Raw genomic sequence first — 21,932 nt, 5'->3', positions numbered from 1 at the left:
CAGAGTCTCGCTTTGTTGCCCAAGCTGGAGTGCAATGGCTCGATCTTGGCTCACTGCAACCTCTACCTCCTGGGTTCCAGTGATTCTCCTGCCTCAGCCTCCTGCATGGCTGGGATCACAGGCACCTGCCCCCATGCCCCGCTAATTCTTGTATTTCTAGTAGAGACAGGGTTTCTCCATGTTGGCCAGGCCGGTCTCGAACCCCTGACCTCAGAAAATCCACCCGCCTTGGCCTTCCAAAGTGCTGGGCTTACAGGCGTGAGCCACCATGCCCGGCCCCAGGCTGCCTTTTGTTAAGGGCTTCAGAACACCTATGCAGGGGGTCAGAAGGTACTGCAGAGACTCAGAATTTGCTGATTCAGACAATGGGGGAAAAAGAATCAGCCTGTCCACTCTATCAGAGACTTGCCTGCCTCATCTTACCTCTGCCACGCTGCCCTGGGCCCAACTAGACAGGGAACCCCGAGAGGCCAGAGACAGGGCTGAGCAGAGCTGCTGGCTTGCAGGGGAGCCTTACCGTGGAGAGGTTCCTGTGTCCCTGCACGTGCTGGGTGACATTACCCCGGCCCACTCCCACATCCAGGTGGTTGAGCAGGGCCTTCAGCTGCTGCAGAGTGAGGCTGTCACCCTCGCCATAGCGATGCATTAGATCCTGCAGGAAGGAGGCAGCGCTGATAGCTGGCGCACCCGGGGACGAAGCGTGCGCCTCAGGGGTGGTTCTCCATAAGACAAGCAGGGTCAGCAGGAGGCAGCTCTGGAAGGCCGGGTGCAGCAGCTTCATGGTGACTGAATAAGCCTGTGAGAGAAAAAGGCAGATGAAGCTGAGGCCTCTCCCTGTGTGCCGGCAACTGCGCCGGGCCCGTCCGCCACACACTAAACATGGTGAGACTATCCATCGGTCTCTGCCTCTCTGCTCCTTCTTGAATTAGCCTTTGAGAAAAACCGTTCTTGGCCGGGCGCGGTGGCTCAAGCCTGTAATCCCAGCACTTTGGGAGGCCAAGACGGGTGGATCACGAGGTCAGGAGATCGAGACTATCCTGGCTAACACGGTGAAACCCCGTCTCCACTAAAAAATACAAAAAACTAGCCGGGCGAAGTGGCGGGCGCCTGTAGTCCCAGCTACTCGGGAGGCTGAGGCGGGAGAATGGCGTGAACCTGGGAGGCGGAGCTTGCAGTGAGCTGAGATCCGGCCACGGCACTCCAGCCTGGGCGACAGAGCAAGACTCCGTCTCAAAAAAAAAAAAAAAAAAAAAAAGAAAAACCGTTCTTTTGAAGGGACAGAATAAAAACGAATAAAAAGGACAAACTAAACAGGTTTGATTAGATTGAAAAATTAAAAAAAAACAAAACAAAACAGCAATGTGGTTATGATTTTATTTATTTATTTATTTAGAGACGGAGTTTCACTCATTGCCCAGGCTGCAGTGCAGTGGCGCAATCTTAGCTCACTACAGCCTCTGCCTCCTGGGTTCCAGTGATTCTCAGGCCTCCCGAGTAGCTGGGATTACAGGCGTCTGCCACCACACCTGGCTAATTTTTTTGTATTTATAGTAGAGACAGGATTTCATCATGTTGACCAGGCTGGTCTCAAACTGGTGACCTCAGGTGATCCACCCACTTCGGCCTCCCAAAGTGCTGGAATTACAGGCGTGAGCCACTGCGCCCAGCCAGTTACGATTTTTTAGAAGTCCTTTTAGAGGTACTGAAATAACCATGAATTTAACATCCTTATATCTGGGGTCTGCTTCAAAATAAAGGAGGGGGTATGAGCATGGGGGTGTGGATGAGACATGATCAGGCATGAGCTGACATTCACTGGAACGAAGAGACAGGTAGATGGGAATTCATCAGACTCTCTGTCTAGTTTTGTTTTTGTTTTTGTTTTAGACAGTCTTTCCGTTTCCCAGGTTAAAGTGCAGTGGTGTGATCTCGGCTCACTGCAACCTCTACCTCCCAGGTTCAGGCAATTCTCCTGCCTCAGCCTTCTGAGGACCTGGGATTACAGGCACCCGCCATCACGCCTGGCTAATTTTTGTATTTTTAGTAGAGATGGGGTTTCACCATGTTGGCCCGCTGGTCTTGAACTCCTGGGCTCAAGTGATCCACCCACCTCGGCCTCCCAAAGTGCTGGGATTATAGGCGTGAGTCACTGCGCCCAGCCCTGTCTACTTTTATGTATGTTTGAAATCCTCTGAAATAAAGCTGTTAAAAAATAAACATCAGCTGGGCGCTGTGGCTCACACCTGTAATCCCAACACTTTGGGAGGCTGAGGTGGGTGGATCAAAAGGTCAGGAGTTCAAGACCAGCTTAGCCAACATGGTGAAACCCCATCTCTACTAAAAATACAAAAAATTAGCCAGGCATGGTGGTGCACATCTGTAATCCCAGGAGGCTGAGGCAGGAGAATCACTTGAATCTGGGAGACTGAGGTTTGCAGTGAGCCAAGATCGCACCATTGCACTCTAGCCTGGGTGACACAGCGAGACTCCATCTCAAAATAAATAAACAAATAAACAAACAAACACCATAACTAAAAAAGAAAAATTACAGACTGGCAAAAATATATACCATTTGACATGACATAGTTTTATTTCTATACTGTATAAATCACTAAACACATACAAAACACTCAGCCTCTCTATAGTATTGAGAATATAAATGTAAAACTTGGCTGCTTCCATTTTGCTACTTATTAAAATAGCAACATAGCTTTTTTTTTTTTTTTTTTTTTTGAGATGGAGTTTCACTCTTGTTGTCCAGGCTGGAGTGCAATGATGCCAACTCGGCTCACTGCAACCTCCGCCTCCCAGGTTCAAGCAATTCTCCTGCCTCAGCCTCCCGAGTAGCTGGGATTACAGGCGCCGGCCACCATACCCAGCTAATTTTGTATTTTTAGTAGAGACAGGGATTTACCATATTGGTCAGGCTGGTCTTGAATTGCTGACCTCAGATGAGTCACCTGCCTCGGGCTCCCAAAGTGCTGGGATTACAGGCATAAGCCACCGCGCCCAGCCAGATTTTTTTAAGATAAAACATTTCATGTGAATGAGGCTAAGCGATAGAATAAGATACCAGTGACTGGATAAACAATGGGACTCTTGAAAAGCTATGTGATAATGAAAATATATAAATCCTTCAATTAACAATTAAATAATTAATTAATTTGCTCTAATAGAAGTAATCCAAAAGTAAAAAGGCTATATGCAGAAAGATGTGTTGTGGGTCAAGTAAATCATATCAGTTTCACGGAATATTATGTAGCTATAAATGAGTCATGGCATAATGGCAAGTTAAAAAGCAGAGCAATTATTTGGCAGAGTTTAGAACTGAGAAAGAACACAGACAATGAGGCCGGGCACAGTGGCTCACGCTTGTAATCCCAACACTTCAGAAGGCCGAGGCGGGTGGATCATTTGAGCTCAGGAGTTCGAGACCAGCCTGGCCAACGTGGTGAAATCCCATCTGTAGTAAAAATACGAAAATCAGCCAGGCACACACAATCCCAGCTACTCGGGAGGGTGAGGCAGGAGAGTTGCTTGAACCCAGGAGGCGGAGGTTGCAGTGAGCCGAGATAGTGCCACTGCACTCCAGCCTGGGTGACAGAGCAAGACTCCATATCAAAAAAAAAAAAAAAAAAAAAAAGAGAAAGAGAAAAAGAACAGACAAACAAAAGCTTAAAGTAAAATTGATGACGATTTTTCTTTTGTTAACCATCTCCCGTAGTATGGTTATAATTTCATTAGTGATCTAAACAAATTATCAAGAGGGGAAAATGAGTCTCCTTGCTCCAGACCAAGAAGCGGCCAATCACTGCAGCCATTTCTTCCCCCAGGCACCCAGGGCTCAGGCACTAATCTCAGTACATCACACGCCCTGGGGCTTTGCTTATGACAGAGGAAGAGCAGCAGAGAGGCTGAGAGCAGGCTTGCCTGAATCCTGGCTCTGCCACTTACCAGCAGTGTGATCTTGGATAAATTATTTAACTCGAGTCAATATTCTAGAATCACTCAAAGCAGCGATGCAGCTTATCATGGCCTTCAGTGTCAGACAAACCTACCTTGAATTTCTACACAGCTGCTTATAAGTAACTACGGACAAGCAACCCGGGTCTCCCTCTGTCCTCAGTTTTTTCCTCTATAAAATTGGTATCCACTTCATTATCACTTTGAGGATCTAACGGCACAAGCCATGGCAAGGCCCTTGCCAAGCTTGCCTGAACCACATAGAAAGCACTCAATAAAATTTAGCTACAATAATTATAAGACTTATAATCAGCAGGGTTCCCAACTCTGACTCCCTCAGCCCAAACATTAGGCTGCTAGTGGAACTGTCAGGAATGTCCTGTGGCAAACTAAAGTATCTCAACTCCAGGCCCTGGGGCACACACACCACGTAAGTCCCCTACTATGATATTGCCAGGGACATTACACGCTTTAGGATCCACGTATGCGGCACGCACAGAATCTGGGGACATAAAATATCACTCTTCAGTGGAATATATACTTTGAGTCCACATGGATGGATTCGGCAACAGCCACAATGACGGTTTGTACAAGTGCTACTTTGAGATTCACAACTCTCAAATCTCCACCAAGAGACAAATGTTAAATTTTGGCGAGCAGGGTGGATCTTAGGCAAGAATGACTAAAAACCTGTTGTACAAAGAAAGCAGTTATCCATCGGAGCAGACTGTGAACTGTCGATGGCATGAGTTGTGCTGTCAAAACAAGGGGGAGGTCTGCCTGTATTTAGAAAAGAAAAGGCAAAGAGATGATGGACAGCAGCTAGCATTTACCAAGCGCAGACCTTGCTAAGCACTTGGCATTCCCCAGTTCCTTTAACAGAAGCTGGGAAACTTACACCACGCAACAGACAAGGACACTGGGGTTCAGAGATTAGGAAACGTGACCCACAGAAGCAAGCAGCAAAGCCAGAAGTTGAATTGCTTTGTAAATTGAAGCCCGGTCTGAATGACGTTAAATTCAATGCTTTCTTAACCACCATGCCCTCTGCACGAAGACATAAAAATACACATCCTGGAACCCATGGAGATCCACAAACTCCTGCATGTCTCTGTGCAGGTCTTTCCCAATGTCTAACAGCCCCAATAAGCATCCAGATCTTGGCTTACAACGCCCTGCAATGCTATGAAGGGACAGCCCCGGGTAGCCTTTGGAGGACAGACTGTGTCACAGTGCTCGTGCCCTGGGGCCACTTCAACAAGATAAACCAACAGATGTTCCCCCCTCAGCTGCATTTCTCAAACTTATTTGCTGTAACTTCAAACCCCAAAAGACTTCAGGTGTGGGAAACTCAGGGTGATTTTAGCAGCTTTACCTGGCTGGTATTCACCTAGAGGTGAGCATTCATGAAGCATTTACTTTTCCCAGACCCAGTGGCCCCTCGGCCCCTCAGGTGGCGGCTATGACAGCCTGGAGTGCTAGGGAAGAGGTACCTTCAGGTTGGACCTTCAGAAGAATGAGCCCACAAGAGCACCTTCGCTTCTCCCAGGTCACCTTTTCTCCCCCGCAGCATAGCTGCTCTTTCCTCCAGGACATGTGATGCACTGGGCATTGACGCCCACGAGACAGCATCCAGGCTCAGGTCTAGACCTGTCTCCATGGGGTGTGCAGATTCACAAGCAGAGCCCTCCTGCCTGGCCAGCGCTTGAGATACGCACTCACCCACAAGGGTTGGGGAGGATCTAGGACGGCGAGTGACACTCAAGTCCACGTGACCCCGGCCTTTTGGCAGGCATGAAAGGGGAGTTTTCTGCTCCGGTGGAGTTTTGTTTTCTTCTTAACTACAAGTTATTCTTAGCAGGGAAAAGGTTTGTAAAAAGTATTAGAGAGGAAAGAAAGAAGAGGGAACCACACACAGCGGTTGATGCTGCCGGGACGGGGAGGCTGGGCAGGGGTCCGCGTGCGTGGCCCCAGCTGCAGGAGGAAGCCCCACGCCAGGTTCCATTCCATATGTGGCCCCTGGAGAGCCACTCCAGTCCCCCCAGGGTGTTGGGCCAGCTGCCCTCAAGTAAGGACAGACACCTCTCAGGGGCAGGAAGACAAGTGGGAAGGAGACAAAATGAAGTGTGCTGTGGCCTGGGAACGTCTCCAGGCCAGCTCTTCCTGCTGGAGAGAGACTAGAATCTCTCTGCCCGAGTGTGCACTTGCCTCGGGGTCAAAGAAGTAAAATTATCTTAGTGCCCTCCTTCTGTGTCTAAGGTGCCAGACCCAACTCTGGGGGAGGTGGGAGGGAGACACAGAAGAAAGCAACACCTGTTCTGGAACCCTCTGTGGAAGCTCAGAAGTTGCCTTACCATCCGGAGGCCCATAATTGGAATTCCACCCACCATTGCCCTTCACTTGGTCCAGAAGTAGCTCTGCCTAGAAGCGGCACTTCTGTCCTGCACGGACGCACCTGTGATGCTCAGCTTGCTGCATTCTTTTCTAAGCCCACCTCCCCTCTTGAGAGGAGCAAACATTCACTTCTGTGATGCTGGGTCTGCAGGCTGGGCACAGATGTGAGAACAGGCAACAGAAACCAACAAGGCCTCGGAGCAGCCGGGCATCCACTTGTCCCCTCCCTTTCCTGACAACCCCCCCACCGCACCCCCATTCCACTGGCCAGGGAGTCCAACACTCCTGTTCTCAGATTCTGAGTGCAGAAACAAAACATGAAAACTAAGCTCAAATGCTCCAGAGACAAACGTGCCCAATTCAGACGATTTCTGAGGCCAAGAGGCCTCAGGCCAGAGGTCAGAGGTCTCAGGCCAGGCCAGAGGTCTGCCCTCTGTCCCCTCGTGCCCACTGTGTCCCGCCAAGCACAGGCTGTGTGAATGCATAGGACATCGCCAGGGTGGGGCTCTTACACAGGGTCAGAGTCAGCTCTAGGCTCTAGGGTGGCAGTCGGTTTGAAGGCAGTCTAAACTGGGGTTTTATGAAGCACTTCACTTAAAATTATGAGAAGGCTGACGGTCTACACAAAGAAAGACCACAGGGTTGCAGGGGTGGGTGAGGGAGTGGAGGGGGCAGCTAAGTAGAAGCCAGGCTGATAGAAATTATGTTCCCCAGAGCTCTTGGTTCCACCACGGACTGGCCTCAGTGAATCATCCTAAGACTTCCCCGCAAACTGTCTTCTCAAAGGATGTAAAATGAGCCATCTGGTTCTCATATATTCCTCAGGGACAGAGAAAGGGGTCTCTCAGGGACCCATGGTCCTGCCTGGCACATCACCCAGGCTTATGACTGTCCACAAGACAGTAATTACAAAGGCAGCTCCCACCACTCCCTTGGGGTTCTCTCCCAGGAAAACAGCTCATTTCTGCATCAGTCCTTCAAGCAGACTGCGCTTTCTCCACTCTCCGATCCCTGCCCCACTCTAGGGCTGTGACCGCTGAGCCTGATAGGAATGTATCTCCAGCTAGCAGATACCCGCTAGCAGATAACCATGGCTCAAGTTAGCTCTCCGTGACTCACACAATAGCAAAAGGCCCTGAGTGAGCCAAGAGCCATCTGGAGCCCAGGCATAAGGAAAAACCCTGACAAGTTGCAGACAAAGGACAAAGCCAGGCCTCAGGGTGGAAGGTGGAGGTCTTAAGGAATAAAAAAAAAAATCAAAGACTACTTGTCTTGAGGACTGCGGGTGCTAGTGGCCTGGGAAGTGCCGCCTGGCAATGGAAGGCCCACGGACGTGAATCTGAAGCCCAATTTTCGGTGGGACTACAAGTGACATATTATTACAATGAACCCATATCCTTAGCTTGAAAAGAAGAGAACAGGCTGGGCGCGGTGGCTCACACCTATAATCCCAGCACTTTGGGAGGCCGAGGTGGGCAGATCACGAGGTCAGGAGATCGAGACCATCCTGGCGAACACTGTGAAACCCCATCTCTACTAAAAATACAAAAAAATTAGCCGGGGGTGGTGGCGGGCGCCTGTAGTCCCAGCTACTCGGGAGGCTGAGGCAGGAGAATGGCAAGAACCCTGCGGGCGGAGCTTGCAGTGAGCGGAGATCGCGCCACTGCACTCCAGCCTGGGCAAAGCAACAGAGCGAGACTCTGTCTCGAAAAAAAAAAAAAAAGAAAAAAGAAAAAAAAGAAAAGAGGAGAATAAACTTGCAGAGTTTAATGAGTATCATACAAGCAAGCATATTGCAACACTAACTACTTAAGATGAGAACATGAAATGGGAGTATAATTTTCCTACACCTGATAATTAACAAAATGAGTAAAACTTTTAAAAGAAAAAAAAAAAATTCACCAATGCAGCCAAACAAGAAAACAAATCTAATCAGAGATATATTAACTTCAAAACCAGAGGCAAGGGAAAAATGAGGGAGGCACCACACATGGCTCATGTTCTATTCCTGGCCCAACCCTGACAAACCAAATGAATGACAAGAGCAGATCCAGAATTTTCACTCACATCCCCAAGTGTGGCAAGAGGAAGTATTTTTCCTCTTCAGTTGAGGAGTAGGAGGAAAAGCCACTGGGGAAGAGCAAAAAAAAAAAAAAAAAAAAAAAACCGGTGCACCTGGACCAAAAACAATGGGCCGACTCCCATGGAAGGAAATAAGGGCTCCCAGGCCACATTCTGAATTGAGGACATGATCCAATTCCAAATTCCAGTTAGTATTCCTTCTCTCTCTCTCTCTTCTTTTTTTTTTTTTTTTTTGAGATGAGTCTTGCTCTGTTGCCCAGGCTGGAGTGCAGTAGCACGATCTCGGCTCACTGCAACCTCTGCCTCCCAGATTCAGGTGATTTCTCCTGCCTCGGCCTCCTCAGTAGCTGGAATTACATGCATGCACCACCACACCCAGTTAATTTCTGTATTTTTAGTAGAGACGGGGTTTCACCATGTTAGCTAAGCTGGTCTCAAACTCCTGACCTCAGGTGATGCACCTGTCTCGGCCTCCCAAAGTGCTGGGATTACAGGCGTAAACCACCATGCCCGGCCAAGTGTATCTTCTCTTCTAACACAAAAGAATACCACTCTCAAGGAAGTGAGCTGAGCCACACTGCAGGAACTACATCCCTGAATAGAGGACAGACCCACCTCACCACACAGTTAGCATTCCTTCAGGCTACAGAAAACAGGTCATAAATACCTAGCCCTTAGCACTCCTGGAGCTGAGAAGAGGGGACAAACCTGGAGAGGAAAGTTGCTTTCTTATTTTAGAGCCAACAGAACATGTGAGCAGAACTGCAGTCACATGAGGAAGAGGTAAAGAAACAGCAGGCAGAGCAAGCCACAGACAGGTAAACCACAACTCCAGAGAAAGCTGTTCCTCACCACTGCTCCACGCCAAGGAATAACCTCATTAGAACATCAATTCCACGAGACGAGAGCTCAAAGATGAGATTATAACCAACATGAGACCAGAAGAGGATGCAGGCTTACTAAACAAGAGGAATAAAACCTCACTGAAGAACTAATACATTATGACAAATACAGAACAAAATTCTGCCGGTCATTTAACCCAAAATTTATGCCTGAGGTTGCAATTTTTTGAATTTTTGCAATCAGACCTTGGTGATGACCTTGAGCAGGATATAAATTAACTCCCATATGCTTGCTGTTCAAAAAATGGGACACTAGGCATAAACGGCTCAAGGAAAGTTTGAGATAATCACAGTAAATGCAGATGGACAAGACAAATTAAAGCAAAAACAGAAGACAAAGAGACGAACGAAAGGATAACTCGTGTTGTCAGAGAGGGGAACCCAAGAATGAAATGGAAGATGTGTTCTAAGATAAAACACAAGATTTTCCTGGTTGGGCGCAGTGGCTCACTTGAGGTCAGGAGTTCGAGACCAGCCTGGTCAATATGGTGAAATCCCAACTCCACTAAAAATATAAAAATTAGTCAGGTATGGTGGCTCACATCTGTAGTCCCAGCTACCTGGGAGGCTGAGGCAGAGAACTGCTTGAACCCGGGAGGCGAAGGTTGCAGTGAGCAAAGATTGTGCCACTGCACCCCAGCCTGGGCAACAGAGAAAGACTCCATCTCAAAACAACAACAACTGGCCGGGCCCGGTGGCTCAAGCCTGTAATCCCAGCACTTTGGGAGGCCGAGACGGGCGGATCACAAGGTCAGGAGATCAAGACCATCCTGGCTAACACGGTGAAACCCCGTCTCTACTAAAAAGTACAAAAAACTAGCCGGGCGAGGTGGCGGGCCCCTGTAGTCCCAGCTGCTCGGGAGGCTGAGGCAGGAGAATGGCGTGAACCTGGGAGGCGGAGCTTGCAGTGAGCTGAGATCCGGCCACTGCACTCCAGCCTGGGCGACAGAGCGAGACTCCGTCTCAACAACAACAACAAAAAAACAAAAAACAACAACAACAACAAAACAAGATTTTCCTGAAATTAAAGGAAAAACAGAATCTGAAGACTGAAATAATGCACTGTATTCCACCAATGTTCAATACTGAAACATTACAGTGTTTTTTAGGCATCTAGAAGAAACTCTTTTTCCCCCCAGAAGGGGTTACTATAAAAATTGAGGCTGGGCACAGTGGTTCACGCCTGTAATCCCCGCATTTTGGGAGGCCGAGGGAAGCAGATAACATGGTCAGGAGATGGAGACCATCCTGGCCAACATGGTGAAACCCATCTCTATTGAAAAAAAAAAAAAAAAAAAAAAACTAGCCAGGTGTAGTGGTGTACACCTGTAGTCCCAGCTACTCAGGAGGCTGAGGCAGGGGAATCACTTGAACCTGGGAGGCGGAGGTTGCAGTGAGCCAAGATCGCGTCACTGACTCCAGGCTGGCGACAGAGCGAAACTGTCTCAAAAAAAAAGAAAAAAAAAAAGAAAATTGAGAAACATACTAAAACTTCTTTGAAACAGGAAAAAATCCAACTGCCTTCTTCTTTCCCATAGCACCATTCAGTGTCAGAAGAGAATGCAAGAATGCCAGAAAGTCTCCACAATTCGGAGCAAAAGAAACTATAAGCCAAGAATATTATCCCCAGCCAACACATCGCACAATTAGGTAAAGACAATAGGCAGAAATTCTTGGGCATAAAAGAACTCAGAAAATATAGTCCCCTTCCTGGGGGGAAATATGACTTAACAATGAAATGCATGTAATTAATACAGAAATGGAAATACGGAGAGCTCAGGAGTGCAGAAAGCATGGTAACAGGACTGATGGTGAGCATTAATACCCTTCCAATAAGAAATAATAAAATATCATTACAGGGCTGCGCATGGTGGTTCACGCCTATAATCCCAGCACTTTTGGGAGGCTGAGGCGGGTGGATCACGAGGTCAAGAGATAGAGACAATCCTAACCAACATGGTGAAACCCCGTTTCTACTAAAACTACAAAAATTAGCTGGGCATGGTGGTGCACGCCTGTAGTCCCAGCTGCTCGGGAGGCTGAGGCAGGAAAATTGCTTGAACCCGGGAGATGGAGGTTGCAGTGAGCCGAGATCGCGCCACTACACTTCAGCCTGGCGACAGAGCAAGACTCTGTCTCAAAAAACAAACAAACAAACAAACAAAAACCCTTCAGGTAAGAAATAATAAAAAATCATTACAGGGCTGGGGGTGGTGGCCCACGTTTGTAATCCCAGCACTATGGGAGGCCAAGGCAGGTAGACTGCTTGAGCTCAGGAGTTCAAGACCAGCCTAGGCAACATGGTGAAACCCCGTCCCTACAAAAAATGCAAAAATTAGCCAGGTGTGGTGATGCACGCTTGTAATCCCAGCTACTAAGGAGGCCTGAGGTGGGAGGTCTGCTTGAGCCCAGGAGTTTAAGGCTGCAATGAGCTATGACTGTGCCACTGCACTCTAGCCTGGGCGACAGAGAAAAGATCTTGTCTCAAAAAATCATCAAAATAACACAAATCAATTAAAAAAAATACATTGGGCTACAGAAACTGCCAAATGTTTTACAAATGCTTCATTAATACACTCTGGATATTCATGGTCAAACTAACAATGATACAGTCATCTGTGTAAGTCCCAGTTTACGAAATCAGAAAACCAATCATCTGCCAGCTTGGCCATCAAGTGAATACTGCCCTACAGGCTTCTCTGGGGGTAGAAAGAGCTTTGAGAAAAACCATCCAGCCCATGGCCCTCTCCACTCACCCAAGGAACATCATGTGAGAAGCCACTCTCCCCTCAGACAAGCTGACCTAGGCTGACACCTTCACTCAAGCAAACAGCAAATCTCACAGTTGGAAAACCAATGCTGGCTTGGCCCTGCCCAGGGGGTAATTGGCCCATTCTCCCCCTGCTTCCTCTTGCCCTCCCACCTACTACTCTCCTCCATACCCTAAAAGGATGCATTCTCCTCTTCCAGCTCCTGCTCCCAGGACCTTCGCCTCAAGCCTTGGCACAGTCGAAGCCCACCCAGGGTGGGAAATTTCCAGACAGTGCAGGAGGGCAGCCAGCAGAGCCCACTCACTCTCCTTGTGAAACCTCGCGCTGCTGGGAGGGGCAGGATGGGAAAACTAAGAAAAATAATAATAAAAACTCTGGTGACCCAGAAGCAGGGAACAAAATTAGAACGTTGAGCCTGCTGTTCACCGACTAATATTTACTGAGCCCCCATTGTGTGTGCCAGCGCCTGTGGGAGGAGGTTATGAGGCAGAGACGGGTGGTCAGGGCCCCAGGCAGCCGGCACAGACAAACAGGGAATGGCTTATTTAGCCCCACGCTGAGCACGGAGTGAGTGTAATGACAGCCAGGCCCAGGCGCTGGAGCCAGGAGGAGGGAGGGAGGGAACACATTTGCCAGGCTTGCTCCAGCCCAGCTGGAGCTGGAGCAAAGGGGACTTCCCAAAGCAACTGAGTCAGATGGGCAGGGACCCAGGAAGAGCCCAGAGTGGCCAGCCGGTGTTTTCCCCACCCAAGGTCAGGGTCAGAGTCACCTCACTTCTCATCATTCACCCAACACTTCCCAGACAGTTGCAAAATTCTCCCTGTCGTCCAAGTTCACTCCCGTTTGTCAGACCATGGGGCCAGGCATGTGGCTTAGGAAACGCGGTACTCACATCCATCACTTATGTCACCCCCATGAAGCAGAACTTCCCGGCTTGTTATTCAGGATCAGATAAATAAATAGAAAGTATGATCTAGTGGCCAAATCACTGGACGACACGACGTGCCACACGCCCTGGGTTCAACTTTGGGGCCTGCCAGGAACTTCCCAACTGTGTCCGGCACAATTAAACTGTGAAAGCACTGAGCTCACAGAGGCACTCTGATCAAGACAGAGCTTAAAGGCTGCTTGGCACAGCACTGAGGCCGGCGCCTTCCTAGTTCCCTATCTTCTGGGTTCTTAGGACAACCCCTTTACTTAGTCCTGAATTCTGCTTCTGTTCAATTACTTCCCTATCGAGGAAGTCGTCTTGGATCACTTTTCCAGCACTTTTCTCTGGCTATTATGGACTCCTCATTACCTTGTCTCCCAGGGAGCCTCCCCAGCTAGATTTGTATTCTTTGAAGATAACTTCCTGAAACGTATCCTTCCCTCCCGTTTCTTCTATGTCCTCCCCTCCTCCCTACCTGCAGCACAGTGCCTGGGACAGTGCTGGGCACATAATGGGCTAAAGGCAGAGAAGTTTTGCCTCCCTTCTAACTGAAGTCTGCCTGCATCGCCCCTGCAGCCTGATAAAGAATAGGGAGCTCTGGCTGGGCGCGGTGGCTCACACCTGTAATCCCAGCACTTTGGGAGGTCGAGGCAGGTGGATCACGAGGTCAGGAGTTCAAGACTACCCTGGCCAAAATGGTGAAACCCCGTCTCTACTAAAAATACAAAAATTAGCAGGGCATGGTGGCGGGTACCTTTAATCCCAGCTACTCAGGAGGCTGTGGCAGAGAATTGCTTGAACCCGGGAGGCGGAAGTTGCAGTAGCCGAGATCGCGCCACTGCACTCCACCCTGGGCAACAGAGCAAGACTCTATCTCAGAAAAAAAAAAAAAAAGAACAGGGAGCTCAGAACCATTTGCCAAAGACATTCTATCCTCCTGGGCCCACAGACCAACTTTAACCCAGATTATCTGAGGTCAGGTGTCAGGATCGCCTATTAAGCACTTCTCTACACAACTCCCTGACCTTGAATTTCATTTATATTAATTGAACTAAAAGCTAGCTTATTACCTACTGGCTTTACAAACTCACTCCAAGAGTTTATCCATTCAACAAATACTCACTGCTTACCAATTGTGTGCCAGAAGTCAGGCTAGGTATTGCGGATGCAAAGGACCTAGCACCTACCCTTAACAAAGCAGAGAAAGCAAATAATTCAGCAAGGAATCTAACCTGAATGATGATGACAAGGGCGATGTATAGATCAGGGTGCAGTTAGGTGGTTTCAGCAGAAAGGGATTTTGTACAGGATATTAAATGGCCTAGAGGGTCCTTCAAAGAGCGGAAGTAACAAGACTCCAGGCTGAGCTCCCAGGAGCTACCTATTTGCAAAGATCATGTTGCAGAGCTGGGATGCCATGGAGCTGCTGCTTGTGCTGCCACCAGGTAGCTATGGCACAAGAAGCCACCTGCTCCAGAACCACACCAGGAAAATGCATGTCCCAGGATCCACCCTCTGGAAGGTATCCAGGCTCTCCCTGCAAGACTGTTACATACTTAACACTGGTTCGAGGGCTGGATGTGGTGGCTCACCCCTGTAATCCCAGCAGTTTGAGAGGCTGAGGTGGGAGGATTGCTTGAACCCAGGAGTTTGAGGCTGCAATAAGCTAGGATTGCACCACTGTACTCCAGCCTGCACAACAGAGCGTGACCCTGTCTGTTAAACCCCGTCTCTACTAAAAGTACAAAAATTAGCCGGGCATGGTGGTGCATGCCTGTAGTCCCAGCTATTCGGGAGGTTGAGGCAGGAGATTCGCTTGAACCCAGGAGGCAGAGGTTGCAGCTGGCCAAGACTGTGCCACTGCACTCCAGCCTGGGCAACAGAGTGAGACTCTGTCTCAAAAAAAAAAAAAAATGTATACTCTACTGTCAAAAAGGAAGGAAACATGGAGTTGTTCCTTTGACCACATACATGGGAATCTACAAGGTGATACTGTAGACATTAGACCTCAAGGGAATGGGTACTGTTCAAAAAAGGAATAACCCACAAATGTTACCATGGCAAAACCAGAGGCGTCTGCAGTGTTCCCTACCATGCTGTCGGCATTGCTGTAAACAAACAAGGGCAAGATTCTGGCCAAGAGAATGAATGTGTGTAGTGAGCACAGTGAGCGCTCTAAGAGCCAAGACTGCTTCCTGGAACGCGTGCAGGAAAACGACCAGAAACACAAGGAAGCCCAAGAGAAAAGTACCTGGGTGCAACTGAAGGGCCAGCCTGCCCCACCTGGAGGAGGGCACTGTGAAGACCAAGGGTAGAGGCCTGAGCTGCTGGAACCTCTTGCCTGGGAATTCACGGCATTACAGGTGTAAAAACCAAAAGACCTCTGGACTGTAAAAAGAAAGCAAAGTAGTAAAATAAATACTAACAAATGCTAACTCCAACTCTCTGGCAGCAATACACTGGGCAAAACGTGCCTCCAAGGGCCTCTCCCAAGACGCCTGTGTACGCCCTACCTCTCAAAATGGGTGAAGTCCCCCTGAGCCCCCCACCTCACCACTCCGGGGAGGGGAGGTGGGCCCTTGGCAGACCTCTAGCCTTTGTGTTCTGCTCACATCTATCCGATGGCCCATGACAAGCACCTGTGCAGCAGTAGCGAGGCATGCTTGGATGGGCAGCAAGTGTCCCCAGAAGCCAAGCTCCAGTGGCGACCCGACTGCTGGGCCTGCAGCCAAGACCACCTGCCCCCAGCCTACCCCACCTCCCTCGGGTCCTCCTGTACCACTACCTCCCCCTGACGACCTCCAAGCCCTCAAGCCCACTCAAGCCCGACTCCTCCTCAAAGACCCCGCCCATGCCAGTCTACAGCTGAGATGCAGAGTCGTGTGTGGTAATTTCTCCAGGAAAGGGGTTCTCAAAGTGTGGTTGCTGGAACAGCAGCATCACTAACACCTGGGAACTTGCTGGAAGTGCAAACTCTTAGCACTCCTGCCACAACCCACTAAATCAGACACTCTGGGGTTGGACCAGCAACTTGGGTTTGACTAAGTGCTCAGGTGATCACGATGCACACTGAAGTCGGAGGGCCACCAGTCTCAGAGGCAGAGCAAGAGCTTTTTCATTCCATCTCCAGATCTCTTAACCAAAGCAGGTAAGAAGGGTTGCTGCTCAGCGCCGGCCCTTTCCCGCCCAGCCCCTGCGTCATCACTGCTCGAGAGGGCACGACCAGGGCGCCAGCAGGAAAGACAGGGGCTGCATCTTGGACTTTTGATTTCTCAGTAACTATAAATACTTACCAACAGATTAATAAAAAAGCCCTATTCTCATGAGAAAGAGGGTTACTGAAAAAAAGAAAGGAAAAGCCCATATTTCCAAATTGGGTGAGAAAGGTAGACGAGTGAATCATAATTCCTCCATTTTCCCTCGGGCTGTCCAAACCTCCCACACAGCACATTCTTCTGGCTCAAGGTCACTGGCAGCCACCAACCCATTACTGAAGTTAAGGCCTTCCCACAACCTCTGCTTTCTCCCTGTGGGGCTCACCACGAACCCAGAGCATCTCCCTTAGATTCCAGGCTCCTCAACAGAAAGAAACACTCCAGCCCCTGCTGTTCCCTCCTGGCCAGGCAGTCCCTCCCCTCCAGAACCTCCTGCCCCTACTTCATCACCGCCCCACCCACCCAAAGCACAACCTCCCAACACTCCCCTCCCTCCAGCAAGGTACTATAGCCCTTCTGCCTGGGAGTCAGGGGTCTCTCCAACTGGGGTCCTGCCCACTGTCACCCTCACCTGCCACTGCTCTCTTGCCTGGGCCCTAGGCTGCATCTGAAATGTTCTACCCCTCCATCCCTGCATGTTTCTATCTCCACACCCCTCCCCGCCACAGGACTAGGAAGTCCCATTCATGTCAGTGGTTTGCAGGCGCCCCATGCACTCTCTCCACGAGGTGTGAAGGGCCTGGACGAACAAAACAAGGCATACTGCAGGACAGAGCACCACCTCAGATCCACCCCAATCCTCCAGCACCAGTCCCATCCCCCAGCACCAGTTCCATCCCCATCCAGGGAACATTCTCACCTCCTGCTTAGTTTCAAGGTCATACGGTTCTAGAAGGACAGGCCTTATACTTTAGGTTGTTTCCTAAGAGTCCTGCGGGATTGGTACGACCTTAATAAGCACCTGCTGCTTAAATGTGTACATGCACACACTGACCGTGCAAACGCATATATAAACAGACAGACATATCCTCAGCCCCGCGCCCAGACATGACACAACGGCTAAGATAAGGACTTCAATGCAGATGCATTATTTCCCGTCCAGAAGTCAAGGGCAGGAGCCTACAGGTGTCTTCTTCTTCTTCTTCTTTATGTTTTTGAGAAGGAGTTTTGCTCTAGTTGCCCAGGCTGAAGTGCAATGGCATGATCTCAGCTCACTGCAACCTCCGCCTCCCAGGTTCAAGTGATTCTCCTGCCTCAGCCTCCCAAGTAGCTAGGATTACAGGTATACGCCACCACACCCGGCTAAATTTTGTATTTTTAGTAGAGACGGTGTTTCTCCATGTTGGTCAAGCTGGTCTCAAACTCCTGACCTCAGGTGATCCACCCACCTCGGCCTCCCAAAGTGCTGGGATTACAGGCATGAGCCAAGGCGCATGGCTACAGATGTCTTCTTAAAGCTCCCTGTCAGAGATGCAAAGGAAGCAGGAGGAGCCTCGCCTAGGACTCTGCAGAGAGGCTGCCTAGAGCACATGCACAGATGGGTTCCAGGACAGAGGCTTCTGGCTCATATCACACCCAGCTCTCACTTAGGGCCAGACGATCCAACACCCGCTCACACAAGGCCTCCTATCCTCAGGTTTAAAAACCTCAAGGCCAGGCGTGGTGGCTCACGCCTATAATCCCAGCATTTTGGGAGGCCGAGGTGGGCGGATCACAAAGTCAGGAGATCGAGACCATGGTGAAACCCCGTCTCTACTAAAAATACAAAAAATTAGCCAGGTGCGGTGGCGGGCGCCTGTAGTCCCAGCTACTCAGGAGGCTGAGGCAGGAGAATGGTGTAAACCCGGGAGGTGGAGCTTGCAGTAAGCCGAGATCGCGCCACTGCACTCCAGCCCGGGCAACTGAGCGAGACTCTGTCTCAAAAAATAAAATAAAATAAAAATAAAGACTTCAAGGCAGTGGGGATGGTGGCACTTTCCAGATAATATGGCACGAAAGAAGTGACTTCTCTGACAACATAACCACTTATGAACTTCCACTTGCCCTTTCACTCCTCCACGTCCTGCAAACTGCCTGCCCGCCTATTAACAAGGGATCAAAATTCTAACCAGACTTAAAGGCTTACCCTATCCAGCTAACACCAACCCCAGGGAGCAACTGGATTACCACCAAGAAAGGGTTTCTGCTTTTAGCTTGCAACTCGGACAGGCTCCTGTCTGGGTGACTTTCAACCCCGAGGACGTCTTACGGCAGCCACTATTCGCAGTAACAAAAAATCAGGGCCGACCCAAAAGCCCATCAGCAAGAGAGTGGAGGAGTGAACTGCAACACGACTTTAACACCAACTGGATATGCCAAGTTTTTAGTAACTACTGGCTTTTCTTTTTTTTTTTTTAAGACAAGGTCTCACTCTGTTACCTAAGCTGGAGTGCAGTGGCATGATCACAGCTCACTGCAGCCTTGACCTCCCGGACCCAAGTGATCCTCCCGCCTCAGCCTCAAGAGCAGCTAGGACCAGACGTTCACACCACCATGCCTGGCTAATTTTTTTTTATCGTTTTGTAGAGACAAGGTCTCACCCTGTTGCCCAGCCTGGTCTTGAACTCCTTGGCTCAGAGATCCTCCCGCCCCAGCCTCCCCAAGTGCTGGGATCACAAAAGTGAGCCACCACAATCGGCCAACAATAGCCTTTTGAATGCTGCTCATTCTTCAAGGCTCCCTCCAGGAAAATTTGGAAGGACTCTCTGCATCTGAAGACACTGCACTGTAAACTCCCTGAGGACAAGAGCTCATGCAAGTCTTCCTTGCAAAGTGGATGGAATACAAGGAATTTGAGTGGAGGAAATATTGAAATAAAATAAAAATCTCTTACCTGGGCTTCCAGCTTCCTCTCAGCACCTACTCTGTTCTGTCAGAGTCTCCCACTCCCCTCTTTTAAGTTTAACATATGCACATATCAAGTGCCCAAATCGTAAGTTTACAGCTTAATCAAAGATTCATCTGGGGTGGGCACGGTGGCTCACGCCTGTAATCCCAGCACTTTAGGAGGCCGAGGCCGGTGGATCACCTGAGGTCAGAAGTTCGAGACCAGCCTGGATAACATGGCGAAACCCCGTCTCTACTAAAAATACAAAAATTAGCCGAGCGTGGTGGCACATGCCTGTAATCCCAGCTACTTGGGAGGCTGAGGCAGGAGAATCCCTTGAACCCGGGAGGCGGAGGTTGCAGTGAGCCGAGATCGTGCCATTGCACTCCAGCCTAGGCAACAGAGCAAAACTCCATATCAAAAAAAAAAAAAAAAAAAGTCGTCCTTCTAAAGTACAAATTGGTCAGGTGCGGTGGCTCACACCTGTAATCCCAGCACTTTGGGAGGCTGAGGCAGGTGGATCACCTGAGGTCAGGAGTTGGGGACCAGCCTGGCCAACGTATAGCGAAACCCCATCTCTACCAAAAAAATACAAAAAATTAGCCGGGCATAGTGGCGCACACCTTAGTCCCAGCTACTTGGGAAGCTAAGGCAGGAGAATCGCATTAATCCAGGAGACAGAGGTTGCAGTCAGCCGAGATTGAGCCACTGCACTCCAGCCTAGGTGAGAATGAGACTGTCTCTCAAAAAAATAAACTAGGCCAGACGCGGTGGCTCAAGCCTGTAATCCCAGCACTTTGGGAAGCCGAGACGGGCGGATCACGAGGTCAGGAGATCAAGACCATCCTGGCTAACACAGTGAAATCCTGTCTCTATTAAAAATACAAAAAAAAAAAAAAAAAAAAACTAGCCAGGCGAGGTGGTGGGCACCTGTAGTCCCAGCTACTCAGGAGGCTGAGACAGGAGAATCGCATAAACCCAGGAGGCGGAGCTTGCAGTGAGCTGAGATCCGGCCACTGCACTCCAGCCCGGGTGACTCCGTCTCAAAAAAATAAAATAAAATAAAGTATAAATTGATCACATCACTTTCCTTGCTTCAATCCCTCCAATGTCTTCCCAGTATATGAAGAATAAAATCTTTTTTATTCTAATTTCTTTTTTAACTTTTTTTAAGACGGGGGTCTCACTATGTTGCCCAGGCTGCTCCTGAACTCCTGGCCTCAAACAATCCCCCTACCTCATCCTCCCAAAGTGCTAGGATTATGGGTGTGAGCCACCACACCCATCCCACACGGAATAAAATCTAAACACCTCTTCCTGGTCTATAAACCACTGTGTCAACTGGCCTTTGCCCATCCTGCTGACCATAGAACTGGCTCATCTCACTCACTGGCCTGCAGTCACCCAAGCCCTTCTTCCTGTCCCTTTAACATATGAAGCTCATTCTGACCTCAGAGCCTTTGCACCTGCTGTTCCCTCTGCCTAGAATGCTCTTCCCCTAGATCTTCCTAACAGGTCTCAGTTCAAGAGTCACCTCTTCAATGTGGACAAAAAAGCCCACTCCCAGGCATTGAGAACCCTAATACCCTATTAGTCTTTTTTCATTATCCATCTCCTCCTAACTAGACTGTCCACTCCAGGAGGGCAGAGACTGGAGGGCTGGGTAGTACCTGGTATCCATCCCCAAACAACACCCACTGAAACATGTTATTTTCCCACTGCCCATTCATGAAGCGCCACACATTTCAGTTTTACTGTTCGCTGGTCTTTATGCTTGGGTGAACTACAGGCAATCTTGGGGAGAGGGCAGGGACCCCCTGTCTCCTGCAGTCATTTCAGTAGAACAGAACTGAAGACCCTGGAGAGCCAGAGAAGCTGGCCTGGAATAGAGACGTAAAACATAAGGTGGAGTTTTTTGGTTTTTTTTTTTTTTTGGAGACAAGAGTCTCACTCTGTTGCCCAGGCTAGAATGCAGTGGCACAATCTCGGCTCACTGCAATCTCCGCCTCCTGGGTTCAAGCAATTCTCCTGCTTAGCCTCCCGAATAGCTGGGACTACAGGCACCTGCTACCACGCTGGGCTAATTTTTGTATTTTTAGTAGAGACGGGGTTTCACCTTGTTGGTAAGGCTGGTCTCAAACTCCTGACCTCAGGTGATCCACCCGCCTTGGCCTCCCAAAGTGCTGGGATTACAGGTGTGAGCCACATTTTTTTTTTTTTTTTTTTTTTTGAGACAGTCTCACTCTGTTGCCTAGGCTAGAGTGCAATGGTACAATCTCGGCTCACTGCAATCTCTGCCTCCCAGGTTCAAGAGATCTTTCCACCTAAGCCTGCCGAGTAGCTGAATTACAAGCGCCCACCACCACGCCAGGCTAATTTTTGTATTTTTTGTAGAGACACGGTTTAGCCATGTTGGTCAGGCTGGTCTTGAACTCCTGACCTCAAGGGATCTGTCGACCTTGGCCTCTCAAAGTGCTGGGATTACAGGCATCAGCCACTGCGCCTGCCAGTGGTTTTTTTTTTTTTTTTTTTTTTCTAAACATAAAGTGAGGTGGGGCAGGGGACACAAAGGCAGGCAATGGGAGAGAGGCCCGGGCAGGCAGCCTCCCTTTCCACATCCCTGAGAAGGTCAACCAGCTGATAATTCCACCAAAAATAACATTCTCACTCTTCCCTGTGGCAGGGGAAGAAAAAGGAAAGTCCACAAGTACAGGCTGTTTCTAGAATTTCTCACTGGCTCATGGAAATTTTGAGTTTCCCTGCCATCACACACATCCTGAAACGCTGGGGGAGGGGGCCCAGTGCCGT

General features: G+C 49.3%; 1 protein-coding gene across 7 annotated transcripts in view; it reads right to left on the bottom strand.

Moving 5' to 3' along the window:
- SLC39A14 (solute carrier family 39 member 14) overlaps nt 1-21,932 on the bottom strand; it is a 57,843-nt gene that overhangs the window by 18,179 nt on the left and 17,732 nt on the right. For 5 of the 7 annotated variants that reach the window (XM_065518980.2, XM_074000470.1, XM_005562794.4 and 2 more), the window contains exon 2: nt 518-796. In XM_065518980.2, the coding sequence (XP_065375052.1) occupies nt 518-781 (264 nt within the window). In that variant the 5' untranslated portion in view covers nt 782-796. Of the gene's footprint in view, nt 1-517; nt 797-12,283; nt 12,463-21,932 lie in introns of all 7 variants that reach the window. The other 2 variants (XM_045398023.3, XM_045398022.2) reach the window with 1 other exon arrangement.

Source organism: Macaca fascicularis, chromosome 8, assembly GCF_037993035.2.
Source record: "Macaca fascicularis isolate 582-1 chromosome 8, T2T-MFA8v1.1".
NCBI classification, from domain to species: Eukaryota; Metazoa; Chordata; class Mammalia; order Primates; family Cercopithecidae; genus Macaca; species Macaca fascicularis.
The sequence above is the reverse complement of the archived record's forward strand: the minus strand, read 5'-3'. Positions and strand labels throughout refer to the sequence as shown.